A 17,632-nucleotide genomic window follows, 5' to 3' on the forward strand; every position below is an offset into this window, starting at 1 on the left:
TTTTTTTTTTTTTTTTATATATATATATATACTTTAAAAATGCAGCTAACTGGGCCAGGCACAGTGGCTCATTCCTGTAATCCCAGCACTTTGGGAGGCTGAGGTGGGTGGATCTCCTGAGGTCAGGAGTTTAAGACAAGCCCTGCCAACATGGCGAAACTCTGCCTCTACTAAAAATACAAAACTAGCTGGGTGTGGTGGCACATGCCTGTAGTCCCAGCTACTTGGGATGCTGAGACAGGAGAATCACTTGAACCCAGGAGGTAGAGGCTGCAGTGAGCTGAAATCACGCCACTGCATTCCTGCCTGGGTGAGACAGAGTGATACTCCATCTCAAAAAAAAAAAGTAGCTTGCCAATAAAACAACTTGGTGAAAGTAACATCATGTTCTAAACTTATGTCTCCCTTATGATTTGCACAAGAATATTAGGCATATAATATCTTGTCGCCTTCCTGCATTGCCATATAGAACCAAGAGTCTGTAGTTTTGAAAAAATACAACACATGGCTGGGTGCAGTGGCTCACACCTATAATCCCAGCACTTAGGGAGGCTGAGGAAGAAGGATCACTTGACATCAAGAGTTCGAGACCAGCCTGAGCAAACAGACTTTTATCTCTACAAAAAAAAAATATTTTTTAATAGTGGTGCTTCGGGAGGTTAATGCTGCAGTGAGCTGTGATCACCCCACTGTACTTCAGCCTAGGCAACAGAGTGAGACCCTATGCCCAAAAAAAAGTGAGGTAGATATGTTATCCTCATATCCGTGAGGAAACTGAGGCAGAGAATTTAGGCATTTTGCTCCAGGTGACACAGTTACTAATGGGCAGTGGCAAGACTGGGATTGGAAGTGAGGCAATCTGCCTCCAAAGGCCATTTGGCATACTGCCTGCTTTCTCAAGAAATTACCCTTAATATTTTTTATCTTCCTTTTTAATAGCAACCAAAACTCTTAGCTGAGGCATCTCTGACTTGTTCCTGGTTGAAACAAAAAATGGAGAGAGGATATCAGGCCCCAGTCTGTTCTGGCCACTCATGTCTCCTTACTTTCCCAATGCCCTCCCCCGCCAGTACACACACACACACACACACACCCCACCCCGAGCTATAACTCAAGGCTGGCAGGCAGACGGGTAAGTCTACCTGCCACTAAAGCCCAAGCTCTTTATGCTGGTGGTCCACACACAGGGTCACAAAGTGTTTCCATTCACCTGGGATTTTTCCAGTTTTATCACTGATAGTTTCATAGCACTAGAAACCCCTCCCTCCAGAACAAATCAGGGCAGTTGGTCACTCTCTGCTCTAGAGCCCTGTGGGGGAGCTGTTAATAAACTGTGATGTCTGAAAAGCCCCACACTCCCACTTACAGAGCAAAGCAATTTTATCAGACTCTGGGGGAAGAGGGAGCAGACACTGCATTTTCTTTTTTTAAATTTCTTTTTTTTTTTTTAAGGCTAGTCAAATGAAGGGATATGCTGCATTTTCAAAAGCCTTCCCAGGAGACTGCAGTGTTTGTGCTGGATGGAAAATCACAGTAAGTCTACCCTAAGCATAAGCTGTGTACTCTCAAGCTCTTGTGGACTCCTGATCAAACACTGCCCAGCCCTCTGTTTCAGCCCACACAGCTTGCAGTAATGCAGGGGCTTGGGTTTGGTTGCGCATTACAATCATGTGGGAAGCTTCTAATGCTTATCAGCTTGGGAAGGCAAAATGGTATAGCCGCTCCAGAAAACAGCTTCTTAAGTTAAACACATGGCGGAGCACAATGGCTCATGCCTGTAATCCCAGAAGTTTGGAAGGCCAAGGCAGGAGGATTGCTTGAAGCCAGGAGTTTGAGACTAGCCTGGGCAACATAGCAACACCCCATCTCTTAAATTTATTTTTTTTTAATTAACCAGGTATGGTGGCATGTGTCTGTACTTCTAGCTACCTGGGAGATTATAGCAGGAGGATTATTTGAGCCCAATTTAGTTAAAGGCTGCAGTAAGCCATAATGGTGCCACTGCACTCAAGCCTGGGCAACAGAGTGAGACCTTGTCTCTAAAAGACAAGTCTGAGCGCGGTGGCTCACACCTGTAATCCCAGCACTTTGGGAGGCTACGATCACTTGAGTCCAGGAATTTAAGACCAGCCTGGGCTACATAGCGAGACCTAGTCTCTACAAAAAAAAAAAAAAAGAAAAGAAAAATTGACTGGGCATGGTGGTGCACACCTGTAGTCCCAGCTTCTTGTTAGGCTGAGGTGGGAGGATCACTTGAGTCTAGGAGGTCCAGGCTGCAGTGAGCCTTAATCACGCCACCGCTCTCGAGCCTGGATGACAGAGCAAGACTGTTTTCAAAAAAAAAAAAAATTAAACAAGTACCGACCATCTAGCCATTCCACTCCTAGGTATTTACCCAAGATAAATAAAATTGTATATCCATGTGTTTGAATATTCATAGCAGCTTTAGTTGCAATAGCCCACAACTCAAAACAACCCAAATGTGCATCAGCAGGTAAGTGGGTAAACAAGGTGTGGGATACACATTCAGTGGAATCCTCCTCAGGAATCAAAATGAAATACTGATACATGTAATGACATAGATGAATCTCAAAAAATTATGTGGAGTGAAAGAAGCCAGGCAGGAAAAAAAAAAAAAAAAAAAAGACTACATACTATGGTTCCATTTGTAACAATTCTAGAAAATAGAGAAAATGTGTAGTTACAGATAGTAGGTGAGTGGTTGCCTGGGGATGGGGCTGGAGGAAGAGTTGGTGGTGGAAACGTTCATTATCTTGCTGTGGTGATGATTTCATGGCTATATACAAACTTAGCACATAGCACACTTTAAAAACGTGTGGTTTATCAAATGTTAGTTATACCTCAATATAACAATATAACCAACGTCCCAGCCCCATCCCGAGAGATTCCATGGCTGGGCACCGTGGCTCATGCCTATAATCCCAGCACTTTGGGAGGCTGATGCAGTCTGATGTAATCCAGCACTTTGGGAGGATGAAACAGGCAGATCACCTGAGGTCGGGAGTTGGAGACCAGCCTGACCAACATGGAGAAACCCAGTCTCTACTAAAAATACAAAATGAGCTGGACGTGGTGGCACATGCCTGTAATCCCAGCTACTTGTGAGGCTGAGGCAGGAGAATCGCTTGAATCCAGGAGATGGAGGTTACAGTGAGCCAAGAATGCACATTGCACTCCAGCCTGGGCAACGAGAACGAAACTCAGTCTCAAAAAAAAAAAAAAAAAAAAGATTCCATTTCATGGCCTGAAAGGGGCACAATGTCTCACTCTGTCTCCAGGCTGGAGTGAGGTGGCGTGATCTGAAACCTCCACCTCCCAGGCTCAAGTGATTCTCCTGCGTCAGCCTCCCAAGTAGCCGGGACTACAGGCGTGCGCCACCACTCCCAGCTAATTTTTGAATTTTTAGTAGAGAGGGGTTGCACCATGTTGGCCACAGTGATCTTGATCTCTTGACCTCGTGATCCACCGCCTCGACCTCCCAAAGTGCTGGGACTATAGGTGTTAGCAACCGTACTTGGCTATCAGTATTTTTTAAAGGTTCCCAAGTGTTCTAAGGTGTTGCCCTGAGTGAGAACCACAGCATGAATGCTTCCCACCCGGAGCCACTCCACAACCACTGAACGGATTAGTCACAATATTAAAAGTGATAAGGAGGTGAAGGGCAAGTTGTGGAAGGAGCGGCGCTGTAAGGATGTTGAAGATGACTCATTAAGCCCAGTTGGGCTTATTAACAGATGACACCAGCAGAGAATAGCTAACTCCACTAGGTGGCATCTGGACGCTGCTCTTGAGCAGTGTCTGAAGTGTCATAGCAGCTTTAGTTGCAATAGCCCACAACTGAAAACAAGGCACTGTCTGAAGTGTGCTGAGTTCTAAGCACACGATGTTGTTCCTCTGACAGAGAAGGGACCCAGACTTGTTGGAAAACAACCAGAAACCTGGGAAGATGTCAGCAGGGCCCACTGTGCTCTCCTTGGCCTGACTTCGTAGCCAGAGGAAATCAGACTATTGCAACTTCAGTGTCATTTGAGGTTCTAGGGTACAATAGAGCAGAGCTATTTATTCAGGGACCAAGTAACTCCTGAAGAGTAAATATGTTCTCAGCCAGGCACAGTGGCTCCCACCTGTAATCCCAGCACTTGGGAGGCATAGGTGGGAGGAAGACTGATTGAGCCCTGGAGTTTGAGACTAGCCTGGGCAACATAGTGAGACCCCATCCCTACAAAAATAAAAAAAATTAGCTGGGCCTGTGGTCACACCTATTCTGGAAGCTGAGCTACGAAGACTGCATGAGTTCAAGAGTTGAAGCTGCAGTGAGTTGTGATCATACCACTGCATTCCAACCTGGGTGACAGAGCAAGTACCCTGTCTCAATAAAAATAAATAGTCCACGTGTGGTGGCTCACACCTGTAATCCTAGCACTTTGGGAGGCTGAGGCGGGCAGATCACTTGAGCTCAGGAGTTTGAGACCAGCCTAGGCAACGTGGAAAAACCCATCTCTACAAAAAATACAAAATTAGCCAGGCGTGGTGGCATATGCCTGTAGTCCCAGCTACTCAGGAGGCTGAGGCATGAGAATCATTTGAACCTGGAAGGCAGAGCTTATAGCGAGCTGAGATGGTACCACTGCACTGTAGCCTGGGTGACAGAGCAAGACTCTGTCTCAAAAAAAAACCAAAAAATACATGACGTCCTAAAGGAGAAAACCAAATGTCTTGTGCTTACAGCACTGAGCAGAAACCACTGTCTGCGGGGGACCGGCACTTTGTCTTCTCTCCCTTATTAAGGAATGTTCCTTACATTTACTTTGTTTTGCTTGGGCCACATTGGCCTTCAGCAAGTCAAAGGAAATCATGTTAGCAGCCCTGTTTGCTGTGACTCAGGTCCTCCGCCCCACGCCTGTGGTCTCCTGCTTCTCACAGTCACTATCCCTGCTGCACGCTCCCTCTCCATTTCTCATTCCTGCTGCCACTGCTGGGCCTCTGCTGTACTGGCCGCTAAGCAGAGCCAGAGCTGCTTTCCCAAGTGATCATGCAGCTTCGGTCAAACCTTGCAGGATCAAGTGCTTAGGGAGCCAGAAATTGAAGAAGGGGCGCATAATTTGGGACTTCCTCTTTATGCTTCACTCTCCCTTCTACCACTGAACATAAAGGAAGTCCCCGAGGAGTGAATTAAAAAAAAAAAAAAAAAAAACTGAAGAATAACATCTATATCAGTTGTCAAACTCTACCAGAACCCATCAGGAACCAGGCTTCAGAGAGGGCCCTCAAATCCGAAGGCACCAGAGCAATGTATTGACTTTGTCAGCTGAGTTCTGTCCCTGAGTTAGAACTCCCCAGGCTCCAGTTAACTCTGTCATGGCGATCACGCAGGCAGCCAGCCAGCCAGCCAGCCGTGCTTCTGTGAGAAAAAAAAAACGTTTAGAAGATGTGATCTTACATCCAGGCGTGGTGCCTCACACCTGTAATCCCAGCACTTTGGGAGGCCAAGGCGAGTGGATCACCGGAGTCAGGAGTTCAAGACCAATCTGGCCAACATGGTGAAACCCCATCTCTACAAAAATTAGGCAGGAATGATGGCGGGTACCTATAATCCCAGCTACTTGGGAGGCTGAGGTGGGAGAGTCGTTTGAACCCGGGAAGGGGAGGTTGCAGTGAGCCGAGATCACACCACTATACTCCAGCCTGGGTGACAGAGACTCTGTCTCAAAAAAAAAAAAAAATTTATGTGAATTTCAGTGTAATGCTCTTTTATCTGTCAAATATGTGTTTAGGGCAGGGGTAATCGGAGGAGATTCCACATATGATTTTTCAAAAAGTATTCTGTTAAAAAGTTTGCAGAGCCGTTTCCAACATCCTGAAAGACACTTGCTACGAACCCAAGCCAGTGGTGCAGATTTGGGTGCACAGTTTTTTGGGGGGTTTTGTTTTGTTTTCTTTTTGAGACAGAGTCTCGCTCTGTCACCCAAGCTGGAGTACAGTGGCACAGTCTCAGCTCAGTGCAAAACCTCCACATTCCAGGTTCACGCGATTCTAGTGACTCAGCTTCCCGAGTAGCTGGGATTACAGGTATGTGCCACCACAACTGGCTATTTTTTGTATTTTTAGTAGAGATGGGGTTTTGCATGTTGGCTAGGTAATGGCAACAGGAGGCAGCCAAATGCCTAGGCAGATAGGGGCAAGTCAATGGTGAAACCCCACCGCCAAGCCAAGGACAGTTTAAAGCCTAAAAGCCAAGCTACAAGTTAAATCGTCGACCAGAGACGGAGAACTTGTCTTCCCTTTTCTTCTGATTGATCCTCATCCTTCACCAATTGTACATACACCTACCCTTTCCTAATTGGTTTTCTACACTGTCATGCCCACCTTGGAGTGGTATCTTCACTTTAACCTTTTTTGGATCCTCACAAACCAGTCAGCATGCACTCCCCATTCTGAGTCCATAAAAGGTCCCAGACTCAGCAGCACAGATGGAGAAACCACCTGACTACAGGGATGGGGGACCACCCTCCCCCCATGGCCCCCAGCATCCCCTTTCCACTGAGAGCTATTCCATCACTCAGTAAAACTCCCCACCTTGCTCATTCTTCTTGGGTTAGGGACAAAAGCTCAGGAATTGGTGCACAGGCCAGACTCAACCCAGGTAGGCTGAGTGGGCTGGCTGTCTCTTGCAGCAGGAGAAGGAGGCCTGGGTAGGATACCACTGGCTGGAGATCCCTGGCTTGCAAAGTGATTAATCAGAAAATCATGCATTACAGACTGGCCTCAAAATCCTGGGCTCAATCCTTCTGCCTTGGCCTCCCAAAGTGATGGGATTACAGGCATAAGCCACCTCACCTGGCACACAGTTTTCAGGTCTTTTCGGAGAGTAAGTCTTTCCCTCCTCAGAACACCTCCTCTAGACTTTGAGGACAAGAGCATCATCCCTTCTCTCTGTTCAAAGTTGTGCCAAGGACCCAAACGTTAGCCATAAAATTTCCTCTAGTTCTCCCAGATGCTCAGGGCTTCTCTGGCCTGCCAGATCGGTCAGAATTCTCAAGGTAGGTCTGCCCTCTGGAGATTCTGTGCCCACATGTCCCCAGTACCATGGCTATTTTCTGTTTCAGTCTTGGTTCAGTCTCCTGGCATTCATTTTGTAGATCCTCTTTCCACTCTATTTTTTTAAACCTTATTTTAGGTGTGGGGGCACATGTGAAGGTTTGTTACATAGGGAAACAGACATCAATTACGTATTATTTCATCACTGGGGTATTAAGCCCAGTACCTAGTAGTGATTTTTTTTTTTTTTGCTCCTCTCCCTCTTCCCACCCTCCCCCATCAAGTAGACCCCAGTGTCTGTTGTTTCCTTCTTTATGTCAATGTGTTCTTATCATTTAGCTCCCACTTGTGAGAACATGTCACATTTGGTTTTCTGTTCCTGTGTTAGTTTGCTAAGGATAATAACCTTCAGTTCCACACTATTTTTCAACTGACGAAAAAATATTTTTACTAAATGCTGAATAGATTTAAAAAATTATAAAATACGAGGAGGCTGAGACAGGAGAATTGCCTGAACCCAGGAGGCGGAGGTTGCGGTGAGCCGAGATCGCGCCATTGCACTCCAGCCTGGGTAACAAGAGCGAAACTCCATCTCAAAAAAAAAAAAAAAAAAAATTATAAAATACGTATATAGGGTATAAAGAATCATCTGATGAACACCTGTGAACCCACCCTTCAGTTAAACAAAAATCATATTAGAATTAATCCTGCAGTCCCCAGGATATTTCTCCCCAAACCCATTTTCTTTTCTCCCAACTCCAAGGCAAACACTAGCTGAATTTTGTGCTTACCATTTTCTTGTGTTTGACAGATTTCCTACATATGTTTGAATCTGCAAACAATGTATTGTTCAGTTTGGTATGTTTTTAAACTTTATATAAATTGATTCATATGATATATATATACCCTGGAAACAATGTTTTTGAAATTCGCCTATATTATTGCAAATAGCTACAACTGATTGTTAAAATGCTTTATAGTATTCATGTATCATAGTTTTTAAAATCCATTTTACTCTTGACATCTGTGCTGTCAGTGATCTCTATCATGAATGGTGCTGCTATAAACATTCTTGTACATATCTCCTGGTATACATTTACAGGAGCAGCTCTTGTAGTGAAATTTCTGTGTCAGTGTGTGGAAACATGTTTAAATTACCAAGATAATTCTAAACCATTTTCCAAAGTGGATGTTCCAATTTATACTCCATGATCAGTAACCATCTCATTCATTGTTCAACTTTGTAATCTTTATCAGCCTGGTAGATATAAAATGGTATTTTCTTGTAGTTTTGTTTACCAGGTTGTCAAAGAGGCTTAGGGTATTTTCACATGCTCACTGACCGTTTGTTATTCTCCTTCTTGAAGTGCTCCTTCTGGGCTAACTCTTCAGTGAAGGATGTGGGCACAGGCCCTCAAGTACAGATGGCCCAGAGTTAGTTTCTCAGGTCTCCCCATGACAGAGTAGAGGCCCTCCTAGCTGCTTGCATCCCACCTTACTCAGTGACCCTCCCTCAAAACAACTGTCAGGGCCAGGCATGGTGGCTCATGCCTGTAATCCCAGCACTTTGGGAGGCCAAGGCAGGTATATCACCTGAGGTCAGGAGTTCCAGACCAGCCTGGCTAACATGGTGAAACCGTGTCACTGCTAAAAAAAAATATATATATATATATATATATATATATATATATATACACACACACACACACACACATATATAATTAGCAGGGTGTAGTGGCGCATGTGTGTAATCCCAGCTACTTGGGAGGCTGAGGCAAGAGAATCTCTTGAACCCAGGAGGTAGAGGCTGCAGTGAGCTGAGATCACACCATTGTACTCCAGCCTGGGCAACAAGAGTGAAAATCTGTCTCAAAAACAAAACAAAACAAAAACAAAAAACAAAACTCAAGTGGTCTCTGTCTCCTAAGACCAGCTCCAGCAAACAAGAGTTGAAGCTCAGGATCCAGGCTGCTCTGTGGCCCACAACCCAGTGGAGTCAACAGGCCAAGACCTTTCTGTCCGGTGGCCAGCGCTATGCCTGCAGGCCACTCACACGGAAGATGCTACTTAGAACTCTCCACTGGGCACCCTCAGAATTGCACAAGTTTCTTCTGTTACTAGTTCATCCAGAGTTATGATGCCAGCACTTCAAGCCCTGGTTAATCGTTGGATCAACAAGTACCCAACTAGGTGCTAGAGAAACGGAAAAAGGCACTTAGGCCCAGCCCTCAAACTGGATCAGGTACGGTGACGGTGGTCCACACCTCACCTACTCTCTCTGCCCTGACACAAGCCCCAGGCTTGCACTGAACTGTGAGCTGTAGGAAGTCCAGGTCCCGGTTGCAGCCACAGGGGAGTCAGATGCATCACGTGACCGTGCGGGGTGGAGGGAGGTTGAGTCGCGCGGCTGAGACGCCAGGCGGTCACCTAGCAACAGCGAGCGGCAGAGCAATGGAGACCCGTAGCAGAGAGCTCCAAGCCGCGGAGTATTTGGAAAAGCATCGGATCAAGGAGCTGGTGAGCTACCTCACCAGCGCCCTTCTATTTTTCCGGCCGGGTAAGCGCCCTCTGCCCCGGTACAGCCCTCCCTCCACGCGGGGCTTGCTTTCCTCATGAAACCCCCTCTCGCACACCAGTTCTGCCTGCCTCCCAGACACTTGAACCTTTCTGCTGGTTATTAACTCTGTGACCTTCAATTAAACAACTTCTTGGGGTTTTTTTGGAGACGGAGTTTTGCTCTTGTTGCTCAGACTGCAGTGTAGTGACGCAATCTCGGCTCACTGCAACCCTCACCTCCCGGCTTGAAGTGATTTTCTTGCCTCAGCCTCCCGAGTAGCTGGGATTATGAGCGTGAGCCACCACGCCCAGCCAATCTTTGTATTTTCAGTAGAGACGGGGTTTCACCATGTTGGCCAGGCTGGTCTCGAACTCAGAACCTCAGGTGATTTGCCCGCCTCGGCCTCCCGAAGTGCTGGGTTTACAGGTGTGAGCCACCGCGCCCAGCAGTGTTGGTTTTTTTAGATGGAGTTTTGTTGGAGTGCAATGGCGCAATCTTAGCTCACTGTAACCTCTGCTTTCTGGATTCAAGCAATTCTGCCTCAGGCTCTGGAGTAGCTGAGATTATAGGTGCCTGCCACTACGCTGGCTAATTTTTGTATTTTGGTAGAGACGGGGTTTCATCATGTTGGTCAGGCTGGTCTTGAACTCCTGGCCTCAGGTGATCTGCCTGCCTCGGCCTCCCAAAGTGCTGGGATTATAGGTGTGAGCCATGGCACAAGGCTGAAGTTTTCAATCTGATAAGACAACTGAACAATTGATAGGGTAGGATAGATGTTCTAGAGATTGCTTTTCCTGCCCCCCACCTTTTTTAAACACATCTGAACCCCCTACAAAATTTGAATCCTTTTGTAATTTGGGGGTGATATATCATTTAAAAGTTATATTAAGATGAAAATGGTTTTATGTCCTCCCCAGGGTGCAGAATTTTAATTTGCCTGCGTCCATATGGAGCGTCAAAAATGCCAGAATTATCGATTTGCTTCTGTGTAAGGAAATGGAAATACCAAGCACTCCAACTTTGCCAAAAGAAACACCCAACCAGTATGATCATGTATAGGGTGATAAAGTTCTTGCTAGTTGTTTTACATTATTAAATATTAAAAAAAAAAAAAAAAAAAGCCAGGCACGAGATGGTGCCAGTGCACTCCAGCCTGGGCAAGAAAGTGAGATTTCATCTCAGAAAAATAAAAATTAAAAAATAGGCCAGGTGCAGTGGCTCAGGCCAGTAATCCCAACACTTTGGGAGGCTGAGGCAGGGAGATCACTTGAGATCAGGAGTTCAAGACCAGCCTGGCCAACCTGGTGAATCCCTGTCTCTACTAAAAATACAAAAATCAGCCGGGCGTAGTGGCAGGCGCCTGTAATCCCGGCTAGTCCTAAAACTGAGTCAGGAGAATCATAAACCCAGGAGGCAGAGGTTGCTGTGAGCCAAGATCGCACCATTGCATTCCAGCCTGGGCAGCAGTGAAACTCTGTATCTAAAAACAACAAACAAAAACAAAACTCTGTGATAAAATAGAAATTGAAAAGAAAGAAATGAATTCCTTTTTTTAAAAAAAATGTACTGAAGAGGCTGTGCGCAGTGGCTCATGCCTGTAATCCCAGCACTTTGGGAGTCCAAGGTAGGCAGATCACGAGGTTAGGAGTTCAAGACAAGCCTGACCAACATGGTGAAACCCTGTCTCTACTGAAAATACACCATTAGCTCAGCATGGTGTCACATGCCTGTTATCCCAGCTACTCTGAGGCTGAGGCAAGAGAATCGCTTAAACCTGGGAGGCAGAGGTTGCAGTGAGCCAAGATCATGCCACTGCACTCCAGCCTGGGTGACAGAGGAAGAACTCCGTCTCTGGGGGTAGGGGGGGAAATGTACTGGAGAAAAGTTGCTATCAAACTAAATTTTTAAAAACCTATTTTTTGAAAAAGTGACTGCTGTCTTTTAGTAGTGCTGGGTACTGTAATGTTGAAAACAGTCTGGGCTGGAGGTGGTGGCTCATGCCTCTAATCCCAACACTTTGGGAGGCCGAGGCAGGAGGATCACTTGAGCGCAGGAGTTCTCAGACCAGTCTGGGCAACACAGCTGAGACCTCTCCTCTACTAAAACTAAAAAAATTATCTGGGGCATGGTGGCACATGTCTGTGGTACCAGCTACTTAGGAGGCTGAGGTGTGAGGCTCGCTTGAGCCTGGGAGGTTGAAGCTGCAGTGAGCCATGATTGCACCTCTGCACTCCAGCCTAATATTACACATCAAGACAAATGTTAGACCAAATGCATGGTGGCTCACACCTGTAATCCCAACACTTTGGGAGGCTGTGGTGGGCAGATCGCTTGAGTTTAGGAGTTCATAGACCAGCCTGGGCAACATGACGAAACCCCATCTCTACCAAAAATACAAAAAATTAGCTGCACATGGTGGTACATGCCTATACCCAGCTACGCTGGAGGCTGATGTGGGTAAATCTGGGAGGCGGAGGTTGCATTGAGCCGAGCTTGCTAGTCAGGCGGGGTGTCAGTGTAAGACTTCATCTCAAAAAAAAATTTAAAAAGACAAATATTACTTTTCCTCATAGTAATAAGGGATATATTATGGTACATTCATTATATAAAAATATTTGTCAACGTTTATTTTTCAATTTCATTTTTATCAAAATGGATATATGGGGTTTAAAAACTGAAAAGTACTCCAAAGCTTATAATGAATAACAACAGCATTCCCATCGCCATCCCCAGCTTCTACTGTATAGAATAATTTCAACTGTTCAAGCAATATTCTTTGCTATTTATCTTGAGATTTCTAAATAACAGACCTATATTGCTGCTAGTGTTTCTCCCTCTAGGTTTAGATATTAGCATTATGCTGTGGAAGATGAAAATGCGGCTATCTTAAATTAACATACACCTCGTACACCTGTTGCCATTCACACCCATCTTCTGGATAAATTTACAATTTTGCTATCCTCAGTATTCAGAATTTTTATTATTAGGCAAGTATCCATAACTAATCCTTATACTATGCTGATTATATTTGTTTTCCCTGGTTATTAATATGTTTAAAATTTTGGTTTCCATTTGTGTGATCATCACTAGTTCATCATATCCTCTTTTGCCACAATACAGGTCTACTCTCATTACATTTGCATTCATTGGGTAATTGCCCCCCCACCACCACCCCACCTCTGCACCCCTAGCTCTGTCTTCCTGCTCCAGTCTGCACTGACTGCTACAGTGGTTATTCACGGCTTCCCCTCACTCTGATCCTAAAACAATTCCTCGCCTCTCTCTAGTGCTCGGAGCCTGTTTCATGGCACAGCCAGCTCTACCTGATTCTTGCTTTACCCCTTTCTTCTGGTGCAGCCTGTCCTTTAGCAGCTTCCTGAGAGAGTGTACTTTGAGGAGTAAAGATTTTGGGAACTCACATAAATGAAAATGTGAGTTCCTACATGTAAAGCTTTAATAAACCAAGTGGAGGCTGAGCACAGAGGCTCATGCCTGTAATCCCAGCACTTTGAGAGGACAAGGCGGGCAGATTACTTGAGGTCAGAAGTTCAAGACCAGCCTGGCCAACATGGTGAAACCTCATCTCTACTAAAAACATAAAAATTAGGCAGGTGTGGTGGCGCACATCTGTAATCCCAGCTACATGGGAGGCTGAGGCAGGAGAATCAGCTGGACCTGGGAAATGGAGGTTACAGTGAGCCAAGATTTCACTGTTGCACTCCAGCCTGGGCAGCAGAGCAAGACTCTGTCTCATAAAATAAAATATAGAGTGGATACAATTTTAAGTTGGAACATACTACCCTCAGAATTTTTAAGGCATTGCTCCATTATCTTCTAATTTCTCATGTTGCTCTGAAGAATTTTGATGTCATATGTCATCAGATTCTTGATCTGGGTATGAGACAAGTTCATTCTTTCTGGAAACTTTTTAGGATTTTTTTTTTTTAATCTTATCCCTAGTGACCTGAATATTTTCATGCCTTGGAATGGTTTTCTTCTTGTTGTTGTTAATGTATTGTTCTTTGGGTACTTCACCGTCTTCTTAAATTTGAGACATTTTTCTTTCAAGTTTAGGAAGTATTTTCTTATTTTCCTTACCTATATCTTTCTTTTTGGAATTGTTATTAATTGGATATTGGACATCTTGTCTTGATTCTCTAATTTTCTTTACATCTTGATATGTTGTATGATAATCTTTATCAGAAGAATGCAATTTATGAATCTACTGCAGTTTCTCTTGAGAATTTACCAGATTGTTATTTTGATGCCCCTCATTGGCATATGCTTAGATTTCCTGTCTTCATTAGTGCTTCTTTATGGGTAAGATGACTGTATGAGTTATCATTCCAAACCAGGGATATTTTGAGTGAAAACAGGTGCTATTAATAATTATGCCAGGACAACATAGTAAACTAAGACTGTCCCAGGCCAACTGGAACATTCGATTAGTTTGAGTATGGGTATCTTAAACCTGATATGAAAACAAAAACAGTTTAAAATTCAAAAACAGACTGGGCGCCATGGCTCATGCCTGTAATTCCAGCACTTTGGGAGACCGAGGCAGGTAGATCACCTGAGGTCAGGAGTTCGAGACCAGCATGGCCAATGTGGTGAACTGCTGTCTCTACTAAAAATTAGTGCTAGCTTTGGTAGCACTTATACTAAAATTGGAATGATACAGAGAAGATTAGCATGGCCCCTGCGCAAGGATGATGCAAATTCATGAAGCGTTTCATATAAAAAAAAAAAAAAGAAAAAAATACAAAATTAGCCATTTGTGGTGGCATGTGCTTTTAATCCCAGTTACTCAAGAGGCTGAGGCAGGAGAACCCGGGAGGCAGAGGTTGCAGTGAGCTGAGATCGTGCCACTGCACTCCAGCCTAGATGACAGAACAAGACTCTGTCTCAAAAAATAAATTGAAAAGACAAAAGCACCATGGCAGCCAGTGGATCAACTGAATGAAAAATTGGGGGTTTTTTGAGACAGTTTCACTCTTTTTTTTTTTTTTTTTTTTGAGACGGAGTTTCACTTATGTTACCCAGTCTGGAGTGCAATGGCGCGATCTCGGCTCACCACAACCTCCGCCTCCTGGGTTCAGGCAATTCTCCTGCCTCAGCCTCCTGAGTAGCTGGGATTACAGGCACGCACCACCATGCCCAGCTGATTTTTTGTATTTTTAGTAGAGACGGGGTTTCACCATGTTGACCAGGATGGTCTCGATCTCTTGACCTCGTGATCCACCCGCCTCAGCCTCCCAAAGTGCTGGGATTACAGGCTTGAGCCACTGCGCCCGGCGACAGTTTCACTCTTGTTGCCCAGGCTGGAGTATGATGGCGCGATCTTGGCTCATCACAACCTCTGACTCCTGGGTTCAAGTGATTCTCCTGCCTCAGCCTTCCGAGTAGCTGGGATTACAGGCATGCACTACCATGCCCAGCTAATTTTGTATTTTTTAGTAGAGACAGGGTTTTTGCCATGTTGGTCTGGCTGGTCTAGAACTGCCGACCTCGGGTGATCTGCCCTCCTCACCCTCCCAAAGTGCTGGGATTACAGGCATGAACCACCACACCTGGCCTGAAAAATTAATTTTTCTGAGTTACAACATGAGCCCACTTACCTGATCTGCATGAATTTCCCAGTAGTCTCTGAGAATCTCAAACAGTTATAATAAACACAAACAGAGGCCTTCATTTGGCCATCTCGGTCACAACACAAAATCACACTGAAAGAAGTGCAGTCATTCCAGCAATCAAGAGTAATTTGAAAGGAATCAAAAAGACTTTAACTCATAATGCACAGTAAAACCACTGAAAAGTCCTTCCTCCTTGTTCCCAGCTGTATGCTCCACAGCAGCTGCAGAGCCTGTCGGGTTCCAAATCCATGACACTGAGCCCATTCAGCTCTTCCCTCTCCTGCTCCCTAGCTTGCATTTTTCTCTCAGATCTTTATTATGTCAACCAATTTAGCATCTTGAAGATTCTTTTTTTTTTTCCTCCAGCACAAAAAGCTTTGAACCTATCTGGCAAAAACAGAATTTTCCAGTAGAAGCCATTATGGGGGAAAGAGAATCTAAGCAGATAGACAAAACTCTCTTTAGTGGAAGGGAAGTCTGGGAATACTCACACATTAATTATATACCTATCACATAAATATATCAGTTTTTTAAAATGGGTACCACCTTTTTTTTTTTTTTTTTTTTTTTTTTTTAAAAAAAACGGAATCTTGCACTGTCTCCCAGGCTGGAGTGCAGTGGTGCATCTCAGCACACTGCAACCTCCATCTCCAGGGTTCAGGCAATTCTCGTGCCTCAGCCTCCAGAGTAGCTGGGATTACAGGTGCAAACCATCACGCCGGGCTAATTTTTTTATTTTTAGCAGAGACAGGGGTTTTGCCATATTGGCCAGGCTGGTCTGGAACTCCTGACCTCAATCCTCCTTGACCCCCCAAAATGCTTGGATTACAGGTGTAAGCCACCACGCCTGGCAGGGTACCATCTTTAATAATGTAAATTCCTTAAAACATCTTTATAAACACCAAAGTTGGAGAGAGGAAACTAGGTTCAGAAACAGTGAGCTACAGTAAGAAGGTAATGAAGCTAAAGAAGGGGTTGGCTGGCATGCAGAGTACATATACAGTGGAGAGGAGGCAGATGGAGAGCAATGGCAGAGGAGAGCGGACTTGTCCTTTTAGTGTTGGGCACCTTAGCCTGAGGTGGCATAAGTTTCTTTGAAGTCATTTGTTTTGTCCTAAAAATTCATGAGATCTGTTATTCTGTAGATATACCCATTTCTTAATATAAATGTTTTATATTACTCACCAAGGTATGATCGATGCTTAGGAAGACATGCTAGCCTTATCCTGTGTCTTTTGAAGGCCCTGGTATTATGACATTTGTCCCAGTTTGAAAACCTTGGAATTCTAGAGTTGCAGAAAATAAGACTATACAGCTTGACTGGCCAATTACTATTGAGGAAACAGGTATGCAGTCCTCCATTCTCAATTTCAAAATTGTGAAAGCTCTGAAAACCAACAGTTTCATACATCATTTAACAGCAAGACCTGACCTGATCTGAAATAATTTGGTAGGAAAACCTGGCCTCAGTTAGGGTATATTGGGAAATGTAATTGCTAGCTGTTACAAAAATTAGCTGGACGTGGTGGCAGACACCTGTAATCCCAACTACTTGGGAGGTTGAGGCAGAAGAATCTCTTGAACTGTGGAGGTTGCAGTGATCCAAGATGGTGCCACTGCACTGCAGTCTGGGTGACGGAGTGAGACTCCATCTCAGTGTGTGTGTGTATATATATACACACACACATGTGTATATATATGTGTATATATATATGTATATATATGTGTGTGTATGTGTGTATGTATATGATACAGTTTAGCTGTATCCCTGCCCAAATCTTGTCTTGAATTCCCATGCATTATGTGAGGGAGCTGGTGGGAGGTAATTTAATTGTTGGGGCAAGCGTTTCCCATGCTATTCTCTTGATAGTGAATGAGTCTCATGAGACTGGATGGTTTTTTTTGGAGACAGTTTCACTCTTGTTGCCCAAGCTGGAGTACAAAGGCGCAATCTCAACTCACTGCAACTCCCACCTGCTGGATTAGAGCAATTCTTGTGCCTCAGCCTCCTGAGTAACTGGGTTTACAGGCACACACAACCATGCCTGGCAATTTTTTTTTAAAGTAGAGACAGGGTTTCACCATGTTGGTCAGCCTGGTCTCGAACTCCTGACCTCAGGTGGTCCACCCTCCTTAGCCTCCCAAAATGCTGGGATTACAGGTGTGAGCCACTGCACCTGGCCTGATCTGATGTTTTTAAAAATGGGAGTTTCCCTGCACAAACTCTCTCTTTGCCTGCTGCCATCCATGTAAGATGTGATTTGCTCCTCCTTGCCTTCTGCCATGACTGTGAGGCCTCCTCAGCCACATGGAACTGTAAGTCCAGTAAACCCTTATCCTGTATAAATTACCCAGTCTAGGGTATGTCTTTAGCAGCATGAAA

The 17,632-nt window shown here is 44.8% G+C and overlaps 1 protein-coding gene and 1 non-coding gene across 3 annotated transcripts in view; both read left to right on the forward strand.

The window, feature by feature from the left end:
- The first annotated feature begins 9,296 nt into the window (after positions 1 to 9,296).
- The window catches only part of EFCAB10 (EF-hand calcium binding domain 10), a 16,162-nt gene continuing 7,826 nt past the window's right edge, over positions 9,297 to 17,632 (forward strand). Inside the window, exon 1 of one of the 2 annotated variants that reach the window (XM_032276338.1) lies at positions 9,297 to 9,576. In XM_032276338.1, the coding sequence (XP_032132229.1) occupies positions 9,421 to 9,576 (156 nt within the window). In that variant the 5' untranslated portion in view covers positions 9,297 to 9,420. Of the gene's footprint in view, positions 9,617 to 17,632 lie in introns of both variants that reach the window. The other variant, XM_032276337.1, reaches the window with a different exon arrangement.
- LOC116550442 lies at positions 14,254 to 14,358 on the forward strand. Its single transcript, XR_004268411.1, has one exon. It is a non-coding gene; the product is annotated as a U6 spliceosomal RNA (small nuclear RNA).

Source organism: Sapajus apella, unplaced genomic scaffold (assembly GCF_009761245.1).
Source record: "Sapajus apella isolate SASKATOON/1434 unplaced genomic scaffold, GSC_monkey_1.0 scaffold7, whole genome shotgun sequence".
In the NCBI taxonomy this organism is placed as follows: domain Eukaryota; kingdom Metazoa; phylum Chordata; class Mammalia; order Primates; family Cebidae; genus Sapajus; species Sapajus apella.